The sequence below is a fragment of the Oncorhynchus mykiss genome, chromosome 23, assembly GCF_013265735.2.
Source record: "Oncorhynchus mykiss isolate Arlee chromosome 23, USDA_OmykA_1.1, whole genome shotgun sequence".
In the NCBI taxonomy this organism is placed as follows: domain Eukaryota; kingdom Metazoa; phylum Chordata; class Actinopteri; order Salmoniformes; family Salmonidae; genus Oncorhynchus; species Oncorhynchus mykiss.
Genome location: NC_048587.1, coordinates 40508292 through 40531893, shown reverse-complemented (window position 1 = coordinate 40531893; position 23602 = coordinate 40508292). Strand labels below are relative to the sequence as shown.

Genomic DNA, 23602 nt, shown 5'->3' with positions numbered 1-23602 from the left:
TTAAGCTTGGAAAAGAGACCCTTATACCCAGACTTTTACCGCACATCCACTCCATTGAATAACAGGCTAGTGATTGTTTTGCAATGCTTCAGTTAGCCAAACCACACATTGTTGAATTTGTGATTTCCAACTTGTGTAATGTTTATATCCAATGGCCAATTAGCACCGATACGTTTTATCTATAATTTCTCTTCATTATTAATCGTCAAATGACAAGGATTGAAAAGGATTTGCCAGTAGATTGTTGACTTGATTCATGATGATGACTGCTAGCTAAGATTTTGAAAGTATGATGTCCAATCAAAGCTACTGTAGATATCACGTGATTTGACATAATTTTATCTGTGGCCAATGACCTTGAGCCTTCTTGGATGGGCACTTCTAATGTAACTATGGCAGCACCCAAGGGGCTTGAATTTTTGAGCGCTCCCCGTAGATTTTGCGGTGACGTAGTGTCCCCATGAGTGACAGAACACTGAGCCAATCACGGCGCAACTAGAGAACATTACCAACCCCCTACACTCTGCTGACTGCCCCACCACCACAGAAAACACTGAGTTAGGCTGAAACACCTCTATTTTGGAGCTGCCTTACTCAAGAAAGCAAAAAAGAGACCATGTTTGTATGCAGCTTCATTAAGTCAATTATATACATATTTTTTTACATTGTTTACAAACTGATATGGGACACGTATTAATGCCAAAATAACATGCAAAACAGGGCCCCCCAAAAATGAAGGGTCGCCACAGGACTTACCATAACTTTAATACTTATTGACTCAAGATATTTCAGCTTTAAATGTTGTATTAATGTAGAAAATGTTCTACAAACAAAATTCCACTTTGACATTATGGGGTATTGTGTGTAGATCAGTGACACAAAATCTCAAAGTTATAAATTCAGGCTGTAACACAACAAAATGTGGAAAAAGTAATGGGGTGTGAATACATTCTGAAGGCACTGTATATGAAAAAAACCCGTACACGTATCCATCTGAACTTTGCATCTAGAATGTTGCAAATGTATTATGTGTACTACCGACAATACACCACCCGAGGGCAGTAGATTAAGCGTAATCATTGCTGGTAGACGCACTCAAAAACTGTGGCGCACTAATGAACTCGGGTAGTGGACGATATTATCTGATGTAATATGAGCAAATAAAAAAATTACCACTCAAATAAAAGCGATGAACAGAACATTTAAGAAATTCTGTCAAATTTAAGTCGCATCTTATTTTCTTTAAATTATCTCAATTTCACAATATAAATTCAGTAAAATAGGCTACCAGCAATGTTTTATTATCTTGTACATTATGTCCCATACCATTGATGTTGTAGGCTAATAACGAATTTGTAATTAGGGTACAAAATATGTCCATGTCTGTATTCATTCCTCGAATCCATCCATAGTCTGGTGCCTGGTGTGCAATTACGCAATGGCCACAGTGGAGTTGGAACTGGCGCCAGAAGGCAGCTCCTCTCTTATTGTTACATAACCCATCTGATCAACAGACCCGCGGCATCCATCCACTACACTGTGTAAACAATATTGTACTGCTGCGCAATGCAATGTTTACTCACTGATGAATGTAGGCTACACTGTCTCGTTTGGTATTAGAATACCTCCATTATTGTATGATAGCCTATTTACAGGACAAGAGCAGCCTAATATGTTATGTTCCTATTGAGCAGTAAATCACATGTAAACAGCCCTTCATTAATAATGGTGCAGTTGTATTTTTCTTGAATCATGTACTGTATAGGCTATGTAGCCTATTGTCTCATACTGTTTTTCTTAGGGAAAACGTAATCCATTAAATTAGGTAATACTATTATTGATCAAGTTTTAATCCGGTTTTTCATTATAATTCCCTTGTCAAAATGATTGTAACTGTTTTTCTCTGTTATGTGCTGTTGTTTTGGAGCGTGGCTGACTGCGCCATTGTTGTCTGAATAGAATAGCCTAATGTCCCTAAATCCTCCGAGGTGTTCTGCGCTACGTCAGAAATCAGAAATCGTGCCCAGCCAAAACAACAACAAACACAAACCGAGCCATGCTGGCTGTTGCTAAACCAGCGGCTGCTGCGTACATCTGCAAACACTGACCCGGAATCAGTTCAACCAGCCGTCATCCTATCCCTTCCTACGGGATTAAAATCACGAACACTGACCTCAAATCAGTGATAGGGTGGATTCCAGCTCAAACCGCACAAAACTTGGCTACCAATGGTAACCACACCCCCTATGGAATCAAATGGGTAGGCCTATATGGGGATTTTGACAGACGTTTGCAGCGACTAGCCTACTACCGACTCAAGACTGCCCTAGCAACCCGGTGGATGAGCCAACCATAACCGTGTAAAACTCGAGACTCTGCCGCTACTGGGGACAGGAAACGACAGAGATCAGAGAGAGCTGCGGAACAGTGTGGCTGGCTGGCGGTACAATACAGCGTTATAACAAGTATGGTACTTGGTATGGTACGTATAGTACTTTCAAGGCACGGTAGCGGGAATGGAGGATTTGTGGAATGACGATTTGAACACTGGGACAGGTTCGGCGTGAGCGGCAAGCTTTAATGTTACAGTGGAACACACTGTAGATGTAGGCTAATTTGTATAATTGTTTATGTTACATTGTGTTGTCACTTTCGTTGGCAAAGTTGACATTTGTAGCTTTCATTCAAATTCCTATTTTAGGAGACTTCAAATCTGTGTTTGATGCATTTATTCTAAATGGATATAAATGGATAGAGTTCCCAGATATGAATTATGACTGATAATATAAGGCCATCCACTGGATGAACTGTCAAAGAACACCAGATTCAACTTGACTCGCTTCTTTGCTACTTTAATTCGTGCGTCACACAGCTCAAATCTTGAGTTGGAAGAGAAATAAAAGTGATTGAACAGTCTTGTACAAGTTGTTCCATGATGGAACATAATCATTCTTCACCGCGAGGATGAACCACAGAACCAGCCCCGTCAAGGCTTACGATTTTCTGCTTAAGTTTCTCCTGGTGGGAGACAGCGATGTGGGAAAGGGGGAGATACTGGCGAGCCTCCAGGACGGAGCCAGCGAGTCTCCGTATGGCTACAACATGGGTGAGTGTCCAGTATACAACGGCAGCCAGAAATATAAACAAACAAATGACATATTTTCATTTCAAACATGTATTTATAGAAAATATTGAAGATTACCAGGACTCGATAATATAGAACTTTTTTTCAATGTTTTTATTGCACAACAAACAAGTGGTCACACACAGTACGTTTTATGCACAGCTTGTTCTGGATGGTCCGTGTCATTAGAGCCCCGAAAAGCACTGTGGTCGTCACGCTTTAGCTAGCCAGTGCACATTCTTTAGGTTTAAAGGGTTATATTTAGGATTAGTGGACCAATACCAAGACTGGACATGTCATCTTGGACATCTGAGAGTAAGTGTGCATCCCAATTGGCACCCGATAGTGCACTACTTCAGACCAGTGCCCTATTTAGGGTATATGGTGCCTTTAGGGTACATGGATGATCATCATGAGTGACAGGACATATGGACTTAGATGTCACCCACCTCTTCTCACCTCTTCTCTAGGAAAAAAAATCATAGGTGTTTTATTACTGGGGATATTAACGTAATGGCATGTCTCAGGGTGGACACATTGGCAGTCAGGATCTCTAGTCTCCATCAAGTGTTAACACCCCATCGTTCCCCTTATCCAACTGTCGGTGGAGAAACAAGTTTTTGAGTGTTCAGAAATAATGACCGGCATGGAAGAGGTTAGAGTCTTCAGAGGTGTAAGGATACTTATGCGTTTGATTTTTTTTTTTTTTTGGTGCAGTTCCACATAAAAGGAGTGTAATAAAAGCTTGGGCATATGTACCACAACATATACAAAAGCATGTGGACACCCCTTCAAATTAGTGGATTCGCCTATTTCAGCCACACCCGTTGTTGACAGGTGTATAAAATTGAGCACACAGCCATGCAATCTCCACAGACAAACATTGGCAGTAGAATGGCCCATACTGAAGAGCTCAGAAACGTTCAATGTGGCAACGTTATAGGACGCCACCTTTCCAACAAGTCAGTTTGTCAAATTTCTGCCCTGCTAGAGCTGCCCCGGTCAACTGTAAGTGCTGTTATTTTGAAGTAGAAACGTCTAGGAGCAACAACGGCTCAGCCGCAAAGTGGTAGGCCACACAAGCTCACAGAACGGGACCGCCGAGTGCTGAAGCGCATAGCGCGTAAATTTGTCCTCGATTGCAACATTTACTACAGAGTTCCAAACTGCCTCTGGAAGCAACATCAGCACAATAACTGTTCATCGGGAGTTTCATGAAATAGGTTTCCATTGCCGCGCTACCGCACACAGGCTGGAGCGGTGTAAAGCTCGCCACCATTGGATTTTGGAGCAGTTCTCTGGAGTGATGAATCACTCTTCACCATCTGGCAATCTGACGGACTAATCTAGGTTTGGCGGATGCCAGGAGAACGCTACCTGCCCCAATGCATAGTGCCAACTGTAAAGTTTGGTGGATGAGGAATAGGCCCCGTAATCTTAATGCTACAACATACAATGGCATTCTAGATGATTCTGTGCTTCCAACTGGGGAAAGCCTTTTCCTGTTTTAGCATGACAATGCTCCCGTGCACAAAGCGAGGTCCATACATAAATGGTTTGTCGAGATCGGTGTGAACTTGACTGGCCTGCACAGAGCCTTTACCTCAACCCCATCGAACACCTTTGGGATGAATTGGAACGCTGACTGCGAGCCAGGCCTAATCTGCTAACATCAGTGCCCGACCTCACTAATGCTCTTGTGGCTGATTGAAAGCAAGTCCCCGCAGCAATGTTCCAACATCTAGTGGAAAACCTTCCAAGAAGAGTGGAGGCTGTTTTAGCAACAAAGGGGGGGACCAACTCCATATTAATGCCCATGAATTTGGAATGAGATGTTCGACGAGTAGGTGTCCACATACTTTTGGTCATGTAGCCGTATGTCTCACCACCAGTTGCTTTTCACCACAATGCGTAACTTGAGTATAACACCCTAAAGGTGGTAGGTACAGTGCCTTCAGAAGGTATTCATACCCTTTGACTTATTCCACATTTTGTTGTGTTACAGCCTGAATTCAAAATTGATTAAATCTTTTTTTTAATCTCACAAATCTACACACAAACCCCATAATGACAAATGGAAAACATGTTTTTAGAACTGTTTGCAAATGTATTGAAAATGAAATGCAAAAATATCTCATTTACATTCACACTCCTGAGTCAATGCTTTGTAGAAGCACCTTTGGCAGCGAATACAGCTTTCAGTATGCTGTGTATGTTATCATGTGTGTGTATGCATGTGTCTGTGCCTATGTTTGTGTTACTTCACAGTCCCCACTGTTCCATAAGGTGTATTTTTACCTGCTTTTTAAATCTGATTCTACTGCTTGATTCAGTTGCCTGATGTGGAATAGAGCTCCATGTAGTCATGGCTCTAGTATTGCACACAGAGTTAGGCCATGCAACTTAGTATGTGACTTTGATTTTGTGATTTGTAAAAATATATATATTTTTAAATTTACCTTATTTAGGCTTGCCATATAACAAAGGGGTTGGATACTTATTGACTCCAGACATTTCAAAATTATAAAAATATAATTCCACTTTGACATTATGGGGTAATGTGTGTAGGCCAGTAACAAAAAAACAACCTTTTATACATTTGAAATTCAGGCTGTAACACAAGAAAATGTGGAAAAAGTCTAGGGGTGTGAATACTTTCTGAAGGCACTGTAGATGCGATTTCAGAGGCATGTCCAAGCTTGTTTCTGCAACCTAGAGAAAACTCTCTCCAGCGTTGGTTGAAGACAGCTCAGGCATCAGACAGCTAATCATGCAAAGCCCACACCAATGTGTTCTGATAAGTCAATACCTCAGTTACTGCATCTCCACAACATCCAGCACACAAATTGACAGAAGAATTCGGAGGGGAAAAATAACAGCTGCTGCAGGGCATGAACCAATTATTGTGTTGTGGGCATAAAGACACATTGTTAATACACAATAAAGTACATCTTATCTTATCCAAAACTCTACCATAACCATTAGGGGAAACACAAAACTGAACTTGAATCAACGTCTAGGGGAAACGCCATCCTACTCTGTTAGTTGTTTAAGGGAGAGCTTACCTCAGGGACTGACTGTTATAGTTCCAGGCCTGGGGAGAGCACTACAAAGTGAAGTCCTCTCTGTGTACTCTGGTAACCTCTGTGTGGTCCTTTGGTCTGGTTGATATACAGTGTTCCCATACAACTGGCCTATTAGATATAGTCACACAGGTACGTTTATGAAGTGGCGGCTGTTATGGTAGGCCTATTTGTGGCTTATTTATTAGTGGACATGTATTGTGCACTTTTATTGTAAATAAGAATATAATATGTTTCTGAACACTTCTACATTAATGTTGCTGTTACCAGGATTATGGATAATGACGAATGAATCGTGAATAATGATAAGTGAGAAAGTTGCAAAATGACACACTCATTTATTTACCATTCATTTCTATTGGGCGCATCATAATCCGAAACAACCAAAACAAATGGCAAATGCAGCCAACAAGTTTGTAGTCACAAGTTTGATGTCGTCATGGTGTGTTAGGACCAAATACTAAACTTTACTGCTTTAATACACCTTCAAATGGGGGGACGAGATACATAAAGTAAAATGGTAAAATAGATATGTATGAAAATACCCTCAAATAAAAGGTGACATTCTGTACTATCACCTCATATGAAACATTTGATCTCAAATCTAAAATACTGGAGTATGGAGCCACATTAAAATATGTAGCTTCAGTCACATGTATTCATGGATGCCAAGGGAAGCTAGGCTTCCCCAAAAAGCGGACCAAGAAAAAAACATAACAAGATTATTTATCTTTCGTCTCTGTGTTTCATAATGTGCCTTCTATTCGCAAGAGGCTGAATGTATCTCCCAGGAGAAAGTATCCAGGCAAGTGAAACAGCGCCCCTCTGTCTTTGTATGTGTAGCCCATCTACGTGATGCTGTTTGGTCAAAAAGAGTACGATTTTGCTGCCGCCTGGAGCATTGAATGCAAGGGAAGCCAGCCTCCCTTGATCATTTTTTAAATACAATAACAGCCCATCAGCGTTGAGCTAAACAGAGTGAGTTCAACTGTGAATGGTCCCGTTGCACCAAAAAAAGTGTCAAGAGAAGCCAGTTTGGACTTGCCTTCACACCAATCACATCACATCAATAGCCAAATGTCATTGACAGAAAAATTGTCCTCCAGTGGCTAGCTAGATAGCTAAAATTCGCCCTTTCCTAATTTAGCCATGGACGGAGATAGGGATTTGGACTTGTGGTTTTACTTAATTCTCTGTACTGGCCAATGATTATAACGGCGTTTCTGATCCAACCATAAATTCATAGGATGGAAGTTCAATATGTAGCTAGATGTAGTAGGCTAATGTTAACTAGCTGGCTAATCATTGCCCATGAAAGGAAGTTAGGCTAGAGAGCAAGCATTTTATCCAGGTAGCTTAGGACAACAAAAACTGTGTACTGTATGACGGAGTCATAGACCGTTTTGGCAACATGAAAAAGTGGAGGATAGCGTTGGCGTTTCTCAACAAGTAGGGTGAGTAAACCTGTTTTTCTACTTATTTAGCCTACGTTGACTGGACTAAATGGTTTTTGGAATCTTTTAGTTGTCACTGTATTAGACTAAGCAGAGGTGATTTGATGATGTTGAAGTTGAAATGGTGCTGGAATAGTGGAGTCAACTCCTGTTTTCTTTGCGATGTGCAGTAAATCTCCGGTGTTCTAAATCAATAGTTGTTTGTAGTCCGAAAACTTGCTTGACGATGTTGTAGGTCATGTAACTGTTTGTTACATGCAATATGTTTTGTGGACTTCACCGAACAGAGGTTGCTCTCCGGTTTTGTGATGAAACAAAGGTGTGATTGAATTTATTCTGCCACTGTCTTCTTATTGTCTTGACCTCTAGGCCTATATATCACGGGGGCAAGGCATATGAACGAACAGGTTATAGAGCAAACAATGCAATTATCACAAAATATACAGTAGGTTGTAATATGGCTTTTTCCCTGGCTTGTCTTCCCCAGTGATTTTACCCACGCACCTCTACAGTTTAGCTTCACTGTTCAAATAAATACGTAGGGGAGTGTAGTGCACTATTTTTGACCAGAGCCCTATGGGCTCCGTTTTGACCAGCTCCCTATGGGCCCCGTTTTGACCAGGGCCCTATGTGCCCCGTTTTGACCAGAGCCCTATGGGCCCCGTTTTGACCAGAGCCCTATGGGCCCCGTTTTGACCAGAGCCCTATGGGCCCCGTTTTAACCAGAGCCCTATGGGCCCCGTTTTGACCAGAGCCCTATGGGCCCCGTTTTGACCAGGGCCCTATGTGCCCCGTTTTGACCAGGGCCCTATGGGCCCCGTTTTGACCAGAGCCCTATGGGCCCTATAGTGGCCATTGTCTTGATATCAGGGCCTATTCACTGACTTAAGACAGTCTGGGCCAGTGTCTGTAAATAAATGTTTGGACTTCGGGTTTAGTGTCTCATCCAATGGAATGAGAGTAGGTAAGTGAGTGTTGAAATATGTTGATATGACGACTGCTCAGTGTTCAGTAATAAATGGTGTCATTCTCGTCAACTGTTTGATCCAGCACCGACTCCAGTTAAGGTGTCTGAGTGAGAGAGAGACATTGAAAGAGAGGCAGAGGAATGGGGAGATGGTGAGAGAGAGATGGGAGTCTAGATATTAGGAGAGAGGAGTTCTGTCTCTGCTTAAACTCTGGTACATAGCAACAATTGCTAAAGCAACAATGTAGCTGCCTCTGCTCCCCTGCCTGGATGATGGGTCTTGCACTATGGAAAGACTTGCTGCTCCTCAATGAATACTGGCTTTATTAACAGTTAGCTCAGTCCCTCTCTCTCTGTGTGTGTGTGTGAGAGATTTGTCCGTTTGACAGCCAGATGGATGAAGCGTGATTCACCACTCCAGCCGACGCTTGTGGCATTGCGCATGGTGATCTTAGGCTTGTGTGCAGCGCTCGGCCATGGAAACCCATTTCATGAAGCTCCTACTGCCAATGTTTGTCTATGGAGATTGCATGGATGTGTGCTCGATTCTATACACCTATCAGCAATGGGTGTGGCTGAAATAGCCGAATCCACTCATTTCAAGGGGTGTCAACATACCTTTGTATTTTTATATGGTGGCATGTGAGTCTGACTGGCTGGCTAGTTGCAAGTGGAGAGCAGCACAGCCCAGCAGGGGAGCATTCAGTCTGCTTACTTTCAGAGTCCCCGCCAGTAGCAATGGAATGTTATCGAGCTGACATGAGTCTATTATTGCATGTAGCACAGAACATTGTTATGCAGTGTTTTACAGTGTTTGTATCCCAAAATGGCACTCTATTCCCTATACAGTGCACTCCTTTGGGCTCAGCCCAAACGTAGCGCACTGTGTTGGGAATAAGGTGCCATTTGGAACACAGGCAGTCTTTTTTTCTATGTAGTGTTTTTTCTGCTCTGCAACTGTCAGAAAGTGTAACACCTGGGTTCAAATACAGGTGTATTTGAGTATGTTTTATTTTAAATACTTTTTTCTGTGTATTTGAGTATTTTCAAATTCACAACCCAAAACAAGTAGTTTTATTTGAGTATTTGAATTTAAAAAAATTGTCTTCCTAATTGTATGTCTTCCAAATTGTATTTGAAAGTCTTTTCAAATACATATTTCAAATACTATTTCCAAATACTGTGTTTGAGTATTGTGTTTGAGTATTTTCAAATACTTTCCAAGTGTATTACTATAGTATTTCCAAATACATTTTCAAATGTAGGTTATCTGAATACTTACTTCGGAATGTATGGGAAAATAATTCATTCATTTTAAATAGTATTTGAACCCAGGTCTGGAAAGTTTCACCCTATTAACACGCCTCTGAGAGGGAGTTCCCAACATTCAATGTGAAGTACTTTTGTGATTCAGGGAAAGTGTTATAGGCTATAAATGCAAGACATCATTATAATCATCATCAGTGTTTGTTTATCTAACTGATGTTTGTTTGACTGATTCCTAGAGGGAGCTGTATGAAAGGCAGTCAGACTTGAGTCCCAAATGGCACCCTATTCCTTATGGGTCCTGGTCAAAAGTAGTGCACTATATTGGGGATAGGGTGCTATTTGGGATGCAACCCCGTTTTCCTCAGAGGATCTTAGTTAACTGTTAATTACCTTATTTTCTCTGTTAGTGTTTTTTCCTAATGTTCTAGTTAGAACAATGCCAAGCGTCATCATCTAGAGCAGTGGTTCCCAAACTTTTTATAGTCAAGTACCCCTTCAAACATTCAACCTCCAGCTGCGTACCCTCTCTAGCACCAGGGTCAGCACACTCTCAAATGTAGTTTTTTGCCATATTGTAAGCCTGCCACACACACACACTATACAATACATTTGTTAAACATAAGAATGAGTGTGTGTTTTTGTCACAACCCGGCTCGTGGGAAGTGACAAAGAGCTCTTATAGGACCAGGGCACAAATAATAATATAACAATAATCAATAATTATTTAGCCATCTTACATATAAAACCTTATATGTTCATAAACAAATAGTGAATAACTCACCAGAGGTTTGACTTTTTCTTCCAATTTGAACCTTTATTTACAGTTGAAGTCAGAAGTTTACATACAGAATCCACTCTCACATAGGTAGGTGGTTGCAAAGGGCATCAGTTTCTTAACAGCGCAATATGCCAAGGCAAACAAAGTCTGAGCGCAGCCCTATCCAGAAATGTTCAGATATCAGTAAGTGAACTGGAGGCAGGGCATGAAAGGGATAACGAATCCAGTTGTTTGTGTCATCTGTTTCGGGAAAGTACCTGTGTAATTACGCACCCAGCTCACTCAGGTGCTTCACTATATCACATTTGACATTGTCTGTAAGCTTGAGTTCATTTGCACACAAAAAAATAATACAATGATGGAAAGACCTGTGTGTTGTCCTTGTTAATGCAGACAGAAAAGAGCTCCAACTTCTTAATCATAGCCTCAATTTTGTCCCGCACATTGAATATAGTTGTGGAGAGTCCCTGCAATCCTAGATTCAGATCAAGCAGATAGGCCAGTTGTGTGAGAAACTCGTCATCATGCAAGCTGTCAGTGTAAGGGTTTTCCTGTGGTGAAGTAGAGGCGGACCAAAACGCAGCGTGGTTATATTGATTCATGTTTAATAAAAACGATAAACACAAACACTACAAAAACAATAAACGTGGAAAACCAAAAACAGCCCTATCTGGTGCAAAACACAGAGACAGGAACAATCCCCCACAAACACACAGTGAAACCCAGGCTACCTAAGTATGATTCTCAATCAGAGACAACTAATGACACCTGCCTCTGATTGAGAACCATACTAGGCCGAAACATAGAAGTACCCAAAACCTAGAAAAACAAACATAGACTGCCCACCCAACTCACGCCCTGACCATACTAAATAAATACAAAACAAAGGAAATAAAGGTCAGAACGTGACAGTCAGACAAGTGAAAATTATGGTCAGTAAAGAAAACTTTAAGCTCGTCTCTCAATTTAAAAAAACGTGTCAATACTTTGCCCCTTGATAACCAGCGCACTTCTATATGTTGTAAAAGTGTTACATGGTCACTGCCCAAATCATTGCATAATGCAGAAAATACACGAGAGTTCGGGGCCTTGCTTTAACAAAGTTAAGCATTTTCACTGTAGTGTCCAAAACGTATTTCAAGCTGTCAGGCATTTCCTTGGCAGCAAGAGCCTCTCGATGTTGCAGTGTACCCAAGTGGCGTCGGGAGCAACTGCTTGCATGCGCATTACTACTCCACAATGTCTCCCTGTCATGGCTTTTGCACCATCAGTACAGATACCAACAGATCCATCAGTACAGATACCAACACATCTTGACCACCAAAGTCCATTTGATGTCACAAAGCTGTCCAGTACTTCAAAAATATCCTCTCCTGTTGTCCTGGTTTTCAGTGGTTTACAGAAGAGGATGTCTTCCTTAATTGACCCTCCATAAATGTAACGGACATATACCAGGAGCTGTGCCTGGCCCGCCACGTCTGTTGACTCATCCAGCTGTAACGCATAGAATTCACTGGCTTGTATGCGAAGCAGTAATTGTTTCAAAACATCTCCTGCCATGTCACTGAAGTATTGTGAAACAGTGTTGTTTGATGAAGACATTGTCTGTATAGTTTTTTGGCCTTTTTCCCCAGCATTGTCCCAGACATATCCTCTGCAGCAGGAAGAATTAAGAACCTCCACAATAGAATGGGACTTGACTGTCCAAGCCACCCGGCAACTCACCATATAAGATGCTTCTAGCCCCTTCTTATTAATGATATCTGTTGCTTTTATACATGTCTTACAACTCAAATGTCGGCTTTATTCTTGCTCGAAAAACTCCCATGGCTTATGATTTATTTAATGATTTATTTCAGATTTGATTTCTTTCCATTCCCAGTGGGTCAGAAGTTTACATAGACTCAATTAGTATTTGGTAGCAATGCCTTTAAATTGTTTCACTTGGGTCAAACTTTTCAGGTAGCCTTCAACAAGCTTCCTACAATAAGTTGGGTGAATTTTGGCCCATTCCTCCTGACAGAGCTGGTGTAACTGAGTCCGGTTTGTAGGCCTCCTTGATCGCACTCGCTTTTTCAGTTCTGCCCACAAATTTTCTATGGGATTGAGGTCATGGGCTTCATGATGGCCACTCCAATACCTTGACTTTGTTGTCATTAAACCATTTTGCCACAACTTTGGAAGTATACTTGGGGTCATTATCCATTTTGAAGACCCATTTGCGACCAAGCTTTAACTTTCTGACTGATGTCTTGAGATGTTGCTTCAATATATCCACATAATTTTCCTCTCTTCATGATACCATCTATTTTGTGAAGTGCACCAGTCCCTCCTTCAGCAAAGCACCCCCACAACATGATGCTGCTACCGCCGTGCTTCCCGGTTGGGATGGTGTTCTTCGGCTTGCAAGCCTCCCCCTTTTTCCTCCAAACATAACGATGGTCATTATGGCCAAACAGTTCTATTTTGTTTCATCAGACCAGAGGACATTTCTCCAAAAAGTAAGTTCTTTGTCCCCATGTGCAGTTGCAAACCGTAGTCTGGCTTTTTTATGGCTGTTTTGGAGCAGTGGCTTCTTCCTTGCTGAGTGGCCTTTCAGGTTATGTCGATATAGGACTCGTTTTACTGTGGATATAGATACTTTTGTTTCCTGCAGCATCTTCACAAGGTCCTTTGCTGTTGTTCTGGAATTGATTTGCACTTTTCGCACCAAAGTACGTTCATCTCTAGGAGACAGAACGTGTCTCCTTCCTGAGCGGTATGACGGCTGCGTGGTCCCATAGTGTTTATACTTGCGTACTATTGTTTGTACAGATGAACATACCTTCAGGCGTTTGGAAATTGCTCCCAAGGATGAACCAGACTTGTGGAAGTCTGTGGCTGATTTCTTTTGACTTTCACATGATGTCAAGCAAAGAGGCACTGAGTTTGAAGGTAGGCCTTGAAATACATCCACAGGTACACCTCCAATTGACTCAAATTATGTCAATTAGCCTATCAGAAGCTTCTAAAGCCATTACATACTTTTTGGGAATTTTCCAATCTGTTTAAAGGCACAGTCAACTTAGTGTATGCAAACCTCTGACCCACTGGAATTGTGGTACAGTGAATTATAAGTGAAATAATGACTTGTGTCATGCACAAAGTAGATGTCCTAACCGACTTGCCAAAACTATAGTTTCTTAACAAGAAATTGTGGAATGGTTGAAAAATTAGTTTTAATGACTTCAACCTAAGTGTATGTAAACTTCCGACTTAAACTGTATGTGTGGTAGTATGCATGTGTTCATACTCTGACTGTTATTGCACTCCTTTATAAAACCCCTCATTGAGAATGTGTAATAGAAACCAAAATGTAACTGATTATACAGTGGAAGTAATCTAATTAATGATCTTCTGGATAATACAATTAGGGAGGCATGGTAAGCTCTCTCTGAGGAATTTCATTTTCTATATTTTACCAATTAAGAAATGTTTTCCATAATTATTTTGAGATCTCTACATTGCTACTTTAGGATTGTAAACAAAAAGTTCTGTCTGACTTTTCCTGGGTTGTAGCTTGAATTTTATACATAGAGGACCATATCCACAAGCTGAAGGGTGTGTGGGTATTCTCTTGCTCGACCAGTGATATCTGTTGGATGTTTGTACACTATAATTTATCCTGGTTGCCCTGACATGGTTTGTTCTCTGTGGCCCTGCTGTGTTTTTCTTTAGTATCACAGGACATGATGAATCTGATGTGTGTTTATATAAGAGCCACAGTTTCCTCCACCTCCAGGCTGGTTTGGCTTGTTTTCAGCAACATGAAACAAAGCTGCTTCCCAAATGGCACCCTTTTCCCTTAATAGTGCACTACTTTTGACTGGCCTCTGGACAAAATAGTGCACTGTATAGGGAATAGGGTGCCATTTGGGATGCTGACAGTGTTTCCCCTTCTGTACTCTGGCCAATAATTGCTGTTGATGTTAGGCTACTAAATGTGGAATCAACAGGATCCAAGGCGCATCTCAGTTTTCTGGGTCAGCTCTACTAATAGGAGGAAATAGAAGGAGAGAGTGGAAGCCCGTCTGTGATCAGCCCGTCTCCGTAGCCAGTGATCAGCCCGTCTCCGTGGCCAGAGATCAGCCAGTCTCCTTAGCCAGAGATCAGCCAGTCTCCTTAGCCAGAGATCAGCCAGTCTCCTTAGCCAGAGATCAGCCAGTCTCTGTAGCCAGAGATCAGCCAGTCTCTGTAGCCAGAGATCAGCCAGTCTCCATGGCCAAAGGTCAGCCTGTCTCCGTGGCCAGAGATCAGCCCGTCTTCGTGGCCAGAGATCAGCCAGTCTCCGTGGCCAGAGATCAGCCCGTCTTCGTGGCCAGAGATCCCCTACATACAATCACCTCCAAAATTACTGGCACCCTTGATGAAGATAGAGCCAAAAAGACTGTATTAAATCATTATAAATACTTAACTACAGTATATTGTATGCTCAAAAATGTGTTTATGTATATTTTTTTATACTAATACAATTGCCCAGAGAAAAATGTTGTTTGTAACAAGTAATAAGTGTTAAAATTATTGGTACCCCTGTTTTCAATACTTTGTGCACCCTCCCCTTCCAAGGATAACAGCACATGGCTTTAAAAAAAAAATGTTTTATGAGGTTGGAGAACACATTAAGAGGAATCTTTCCTTCATACAGATTCCAGATCCTTGATATCCTTGGGTCTGTGCTTATGGACTGCCCTCTTCAATTAAAACCACAGGTTTTCAAAGGGGATTCAAGTCGAGAGACTGAGATCAATTAACCAATTCTTAGTGGATTTCCATGTGTGCTTGGGGTTATTGTCTTGCTGGAAGATCCCCTTGCGGCCAAGTTTCAGCCTCATGGCAGAGGCAACCAGGTCGTTGTCTAAAATATCATAGTACTTGGTAAAGTTCATGGTGCTGTTGACCTTAAAGGGAGACTTCGGGTTTTTGGCAGTAAGGCCATTTATAAACTTCTCCAGAGTCAGGTGAACTTGTGGCTACTACCTCTAACTTCCTTCATACTGGACACAGAGACATATTTATGGTATCCACAAATTAATCTCTGGGGATACCAAATCCAAAATGCCAAAATCCCTTTAACAAGAGCCCAAGGCCCAGTGGAAGCAAAACAGACCCATAACATCAAAGATCCACAACCATATTTGACAGTAGGTATGAGGTTATTTTCTGCGTATGCATCCTTCTTTCAAGGCCAAACTCACCACTGGAGTGCGTCGCCAAAGAGCTATATTTTCATCTTATATGACCATACCACCCCGTTCCGGTCCAAGTGCCAATGCCGTTTAGCAAACTCCAGGAGTTTACATGTGTTGGTTGTTCTTAATAAAGACTTTTATGGCAACCATTCCAAATAGCCTCTTGGCATGGAGGTGGCAACTAATTGTAGATTTGGAGACTTGCTGACCTCAAGATGCAACCAAGTTCTGGAATTCTCCAACTGTGGTTGGACTTTTCTTTACATCCCAAATCATCTTCCACACAACATTTGGGAACAAGACACACTTGTATCCTCCACCAGGCAAGTTTACCACTGTTCAGTGATTTTAAACTTCTTAATTGTTGCCTTAATAGTGGTAAGTGGTATATTTGTTTTTCAGTTGTTTTTTTGTTCCCATTGCCTGATTTATGAAATTCAACCACCATTTGTCTCTTTTCATTTGTGAGTTCTTTGCCATGGATGACAAAGGGATTTTACATGCATGTTACCAGGGGTGAAAGTAGATTTAATTTCTTCTGGAACCTTCTATGTGTGCATGCACTTTAATTACAATTTTAATGGACCTAATCATAGAAATACATATAGAATTCCTATTAATTTAATAGGACTTCTTTGGGCTTAATAGTAAAGATTTGTCATTTAAGCCTACCTTTTAATGTGATATAAACACAACCAGTCATGATGTTTTCATCTGATTGTCAAACAATTATTTTTTGCTCATCTCATCTTTTGCTCACCCATCTGTAAATAGCCCACCCAATTTACCTACCTCATCCCCATACTGTTTTTATTTATTTACTTTTCTGCTCTTTTGCGCACCAGTATCTCTACTTGCACATGATCATCTGATAAATTATCACTCCAGTGTTAATCTGCTAAATTGTAATTATTCGCCTACCTCCTCATGCCTTTTGCACACAATGTATATAGACTCTTTTTTTTCTACTGTGTTATTGACTTGTTTATTGTTTACTCCATGTGTAATTCTGTGTTGTTGTCTGTTCACACTACTTTGCTTAATCTTGGCCAGGTCGCAGTTGTAAATGAGAACTTGTTCTCAACTAGCCTACCTGGTTAAATAAAGGTTGGCAATAATGTTGGTCTGTAGTGCACTACTTTTATCCAGGGCCCATGGGGCTTTCGACAAAAGTAGTGAACTATGTAGGGAATAGGGTGCCATTTGCCGGGCAGTCGGGGAGAGATGATGGCTGAGGGTGCGTTAGTAAATTCACTCTGGCTATCTAATCCGATTTCAGAGGACTCATCTGAGTGCCAGAGCAGCAGAATAACTGATGAATTTACAAACACCCAACACCCATGAATATGGCCGGTGTCAGTAAACATTGGCAATAAAAGTGTAATTAAATTGTGCCTGTAGCGCAGTTACAGTCACCAACGCTCTGGATAACATAAAAACAGCCTAACGAGCTCTGCTAGGGCGAGTAAAATGGTCAGATTGAGGTGTTCTCTCTTTTGTCTGGAAGTAGCTAGCAAGCTAGCCTACGTTAACCAGTTAGCTTGGGTGCTTGACTGCCGTTGTGAGGTCAGAACGGTCGGATCAACCCTACTCCTCGGCCAGAGTGTCCAGTGCATGCTCTGAATTTACGAACGCCCAGTGGGTACTCTGAGCGCACTCTGGCACTCCAGATTGAATTTTCAAACGCACCCTGAGTTGGAGCGCTCACAGGTGAATGACCACAGACTCCAGAAGCAGTGGAACAGTTGGAACACAGACAGTGGAGTGACCACAGACATTCTGGAATCCTTCCATAAACTGTTATTCCAGTCCCAAGCCACGGAACAGTTCCAAACCAAAATGAATCACTTGATAATAGTTCAGAACACACACCACACACACACACACACCACACACACACACACACACACAGGGAAAGAGGCACGTATGCACACAGACAGACAGGCATAGGCGTACACACACACACACACACATTTGAATAATTATTTTTGAAGAACAGTGTCTGGAACACAGTTCTCCATTTTGACTTTAATTTGCTCTTTTAACTGAATGTATAGTAAGATGAGGTGTTCATGTTTTAAATGGCCCTCTGTTTTTATTCTTGCTACATCTGTATAGCACTTCTTACAATTGAGTCCATGTTTTCAAAAACAACCACTGAAGGTTCTATTAATGGTCAAAAGAACAGAATGTTTGAAAAGCCAATGAGTCGAAGAGAGTGTATTTGAACTGTATGAGTTTATAAATGTTTGACAAACTGTGTGTGTGTGTGTGTGTGTGTGTGTGTGTGTGTGTGTGTGTGTGTGTGTGTGTGTGTGTAGCAGTTCTGTGGGGGCTGCTGATGCCAGGAGAGGATGACTCATCTTTGTATCTGATCCCACTCAGACAGAGCGAAAGAACGAGAGAGAGAGAAATGAAAGCGAGAGAGAGAGATTGACCTTGGCAAACGTATTAAAAACGCTTGTATGAAGCATCTGATCTAAACACACAGTAGACTTAACCCTAAAAGCACCAACAGGGATCAAAAATGTAATAAAGCCTTTTTTTATCCTTCTGAAATGTTGTAAAAACATTGGAGATTGGAAAGCATGGTGGGAGAGATCTTAGACCTTTCCTCCATACAGAATCTTTCCAGATCCTTGATATCTATCTAGATTGTCATTGAACATTTTAGATTTTGTGGTCAATGAACCATTTCTTTGTGGATTTTGATTAGTGCTTGGGGTTAAAGTCTTGCTGGAAGATCCAATTGCAGCCAAGTGTCAGCCTCCTTGGCAGAGTCAAACAGGGATAGTAATTGCTTAATTAACTCAGGAACCACACCTGTGTGGAAGCACCTACTTTCAATATACTTTTAATCCTTCATTTACTGAAGAGTTCCCTTTATTTTGGTAGTTACCTGTACCTCACAACTACAGTAAAATATGGTGGTGGGTTTTTTATATTATGGGGCTTTGTTAAGGTCAACGGCATCATGACATTCTAGCCAAAAACCTGGTTGCCTCTGCCAGGAGGCTGACACTTAGCCGCAAGTGGATCATCCAGGAAGACATTAACCCCAAGCACTAATCAAAATCCACAAATAAATGATTAAAGGAGAAGTTATTTTTTTACAACCAAATCTCTATTTTTGATATACATTGCATGTTTTAGAAGGGTCCAGATAACTTTTTTGCAATTTCACAAGGTTTTGAGAAACTTACCCCAAACAGAAAATTGCTTCCTCATCCTCGTTGTGTAGTATGGGTTTTAGATGTTGTACACATGAAGTTGTCATTTAGAACTTTATCTGCAATGTTATATTCCCTTTTGCGCAACTCAAGTCTCGAGCGGTTCTGTTTTCCGTGTAGTCTGCTGCTACAAGTAACTGACAAAATAAAGGAAACACCAACATATATAGTGTCTTAATAGGGCGTTGGGCCACCACGAGCTGCCAGAACAGCTTCAATGCATCTTGGCATAGATTCAACAAGTGTCTGGACCTTCCTGTGTGGAAGCAGCCCCTGCTTTGTATCCCTCATTTACTCAAGTGTTTCCTTTATTTTTGCAGTTACCTGTAAAATGGACGGAGAGATATCGCTCAAGTGGCAACAAAATGGAATAAAACCCAGCAGATAAAGTTCGGAATAACATAATTTAATGTCAACAGCATTTAAAGACCTGACTTACAATACGGAGAGCTTTGCTGTTTATAAAAGGGTGTATTTGGGTTTTTGGATCCTTTGTTCATGTTTTTCAGGTCCCCCATACTACACAATGAGGATGAGGAAGTGATTTGCTGTTTGGCTTAAGTTTCTCTAAAACATGTGAAATCACAAAAAAGGCATCTGGACCCTCCTATACTGAACAAAAAAATAAATGTAACATGCAACAATTTTAAAGAGTTACAGTTCATATAAGGAAATCATTCAATATAAATAAATATCTGAGGCCTAATCTATAGATTTATTTGACTGGGAATACAGATCAGCATCTGTTGGTCACAGATACTTTAACAAAAAGGTTGGGGAGTGGATCAGAAAACCACCATTTGCCTCATGCAGCGTGTCACATCTCCTTCGCAAAGATTGATCAGGCTGTTGATTATGGCCTGTGGAATGTTGTCCCACTCGTCTTCAATGGCTGTGCGAAGTTGCTGGATATTGGCGGGAACTGGAACACAGTGTCGATCCAGAGCATCCCAAATATGCTTAATGGGTGGCATGTCTGGTGAGTATGCAGGCCATGGAAGAACTGGGACATTTTCAGCTTCCAGAAATTGTGTACAGATCCTTGCAACATGGGGCCGTGCATTATCATGCTGAAACACGAGGTGATGGCGGCATATAAATGGCACGACAATGGGCCTCAGGATCTTGTCACGGTATCTCTGTGAATTCAAATTGCCATCGATAAAATGTTTTTTGTTCGTAGTTTATGCCTGCCCATTCAATAAGCCCACCGCCACCATAGGACACTATAGGACACACACACAAGTTCCCCAAATCCTTTTCCCATCAAGTCTTTAAAGGTACCAAAGAAGGGTTCTGTAAGTCATGAATGATTCCATATATATCTGAAATTGCGCCCCTATGAAGCTTGTTCAGCTCAGATGCTCTCTATAGCTGTATTTGCAGCCATATGGGGAAATTCAGGTGTGTTAGCTCTGACAAAGTTCCTAGTCTGGAGATGGAGGAAAAAGTGGGATTGGGGGAGATTGAACTGTAGCTGAGCAAAAGAGGCAAATGCATCAAAGGATAATTGGGCTAGTGAGGAGAGGCCTAGTGAGTGCCAGATGGCAAAAGCCCCATCATTCAAATATGGAGGAAATAAAATGTTCTGATTGATTGGGCCTGATAGAGAAAAGCCTCAGAGGCTAAAGGCTAAATGGAACTGATTCCACATTTTAAGAGACTGCTTAACAATTGGGTTGACACACCTTTTTCCTAGGGACACTGGGAGAGACGAGCACAACACAGAAGAAAGTGCAGCAGGTTTACACGATTCAGACTCCCATCTGGACCCAGAGTGGTCTAGGGCCAGTAGGATCAGTCTGCAGCCAGTACAAAAGGGCTCTGAAATTTGCAGCCCAATAGTATGTCTGAAAATTTGATAGAGCTAAACCCCCCAATGCCTTAGGCTTCTGTAAATGTTTTCTACCAATCCGTGGTACCTTGCCATCCCAAACAGTGAATTAATAAAAATATTTTGGAATAAAAATGGATAAACATTGAAATAAATATAAACATTTGGTCAACACATTCCTTTTAATTACATTAATTATTCCAATAAGAGAAAGAGGTAGCAAATTCCAAAAAGTAAAAGCAGCCTTATTTACAGGAAAAGCCCACTCTTGCCTAGATTCAGCTTGTACCCTGAGATTGATCCAAACTTTTTAAAAACAGATAAGGCATGTGTCAATGAGGTATCAGGGTTGGAGATAAACAGAAGGAGGTCGTCAGCATATAGCGAGATTTTCTGCTCTAAGCCCGTCCTGATTATTCCTTGAATGGCATCATTAGAGCTTAGTGCAAAAAGCAAACAAAGCAAACAACAAGGGGGAGAGTGGACAACCCTGTCTGGATCCGCGGTGCAAGGGGAAAAGTTAGAGGACAAGTTGTTAGTCCGTACCGAAGCCATGGGGGAAAAATAAAGACTCTTTATCCACGCAATGAATTTGGGGCCAAAGCCAAATCTATAAAGGTAATCCTACTCAACGCGGTCAAAAGCTTTTTCCGCATCAAGTGAGACCACCACCTCTGGGTCCTCCGACGCTGGGGAGTACAGTATATTCATAAGGCGCCTAATATTGAAAAAAAATGCCTATTTCTCACAAAGCCAGTCTGGTCAGAGTGTATTACTTGGTGCAGCGAGCCTTCCATACGGATGGCTAAAAACTTGGCTAGGATTTTGTAATCACAGTTTAAAAGCGAGATTGGGCGATAGGATCCACATTCCAGGGGGTCTTTGTTTTTCTTTAATAGTAATGACATTTAAGCCTGATGAAGACTAGGCAGTAGCTTTGAGATATTAAGGCACTCTACAAATAATCGAGACAAGAATGGGCAAAGCAGACCAGAAAACGTCCTGTAAAATTTGGTTGGAAAACCGTTCGGACCCGGTTATTTACCACTTTTCATTGCGGACACTGCTGTTACAATCTACTCAGGTGTAAATTCTTCCTCTAGACAGTAATGGCAGTCTGTATCAATTGAAGGCTTATTCAAGCCATTTTGCTGCACTGAAAGTAAAGGGGCTGAAAAATTTTGCACGCCCAATTTTTCAGTTTTTGATTTGTTAAAAAAGTTTGAAATATCCAATAAATGTCATTCCACTTCATGATTGTGTCCCACTTGTTGTTGATTCTTCACAAAAAAATAAAGTTTTATATCTTTATGTTTGAAGCCTGAAATGTGGCAAAAGGACGCAAAGTTCAAGGGGGCCGAATACTTTCGCAAGGCACTGTACTTCTCATCCAATGTGGCTATGGATTCGCTCAGGTCCCGAAGTTGCTGAGAGCAAACTTTGTTTTGGTTAGCTGTATAAGAAATTATTTGGCCACGTAGGTATGCTTTGAGAGACTCCCATATGGTAGAGCAGGACATACCTGGTGTTGAATTAGTTTCTAGGAATAAGGTGGTTTCAGAAGAAATTAAATTGACAAACTCCTTATCTGAGAGTAAAATGGGGTTAAGGCACCACTGATAACACATAGGAGGTCGCTGGGGAAACTCTAGTTCAAGCACTAATGGTGAATGGTCAGAAATAACAATACTCTCGTAAGTACACCGCCGAAAGTTAGGCAGAAGTTTTTTCTCCAAAAATAAGTAATCAATCCAGGAGCATGTTTGATGAACATGAGAATAAAAGGAATACTGTCTATCTGTAGGATGTAGGAAATGCCAGGCCTCAAACATAGCATATTTATGAAGAAAAGATTGAATAAGTAGGGCACATTTAGATGGCCTGTAGTTCTTTGTGAGGACTTGTCAAGAACTGGGGACATTTTACAGTTGAAATCCCCCCCTAAAATCAACAAATGAGAATCTAAATTGGGTATATCAGATAAAAAGGAAGAAATTAAACTTGTGTCATCCCAATTGGGAGCATAAACACTAGCCAAAACAAGAGGGATAGAAAACAGTTTACCGGTTACTATAAGGTATCGTCCCTTAGGATCAGCAATAACCTCAGGATCTACAAAGGGAGTAGATTTATCAACCAAAATGGCAGCATATCTTGATTTACTATGAAGTTAGAGAGGAACACTTGACCAACCGAGTTCCTACGCATCCTAAAATGCTCACCAGTCCTCAAGTGAGTCTCTTGTAGAAATGCAACATTTGCATTCAAACCCTTTAAGTGTGTCAACACCCTCTTACGATTCACAGGGTTGTTAACCCCTTTGATGTTCCACGAAACGTACTTGATCGCATTATTTCGGACACCCTGTGCACTCACGTTATACAACCCTGTCATAAGAGCATAGAGTGCCCAAAAACACAAAATAACTTGTCTCAGAGTAATAATGTACAGTGCAAGTTGTTTGGAAAAAGTACAAAAAAAAACTAAAAAGACAGAATGACAACATTAGAACTGAACAATTCAACCTTCCTCCCCCCCTCCCCCCATCCCAGACAGTACCTCCACGAAATAGAACATGTTCTCTTCGCACAGTATGTCTGTGACAGTGCGGTCTTAAACCTAAACCCACAGTCCC

At 41.3% G+C, this 23602-nt stretch overlaps 1 protein-coding gene across 1 annotated transcript in view; it reads left to right on the top strand.

Annotated features, from left to right (window-relative positions):
* The first annotated feature begins 2176 nt into the window (after positions 1 to 2176).
* The window catches only part of rab40b (RAB40B, member RAS oncogene family), a 54169-nt gene continuing 32743 nt past the window's right edge, over positions 2177 to 23602 (top strand). Inside the window, exon 1 of the mRNA XM_021581030.2 lies at positions 2177 to 3106. Coding sequence (XP_021436705.1) covers positions 2965 to 3106 — 142 coding nt within the window. The 5' untranslated portion in view covers positions 2177 to 2964. The remainder of the gene's footprint in view (positions 3107 to 23602) is intronic.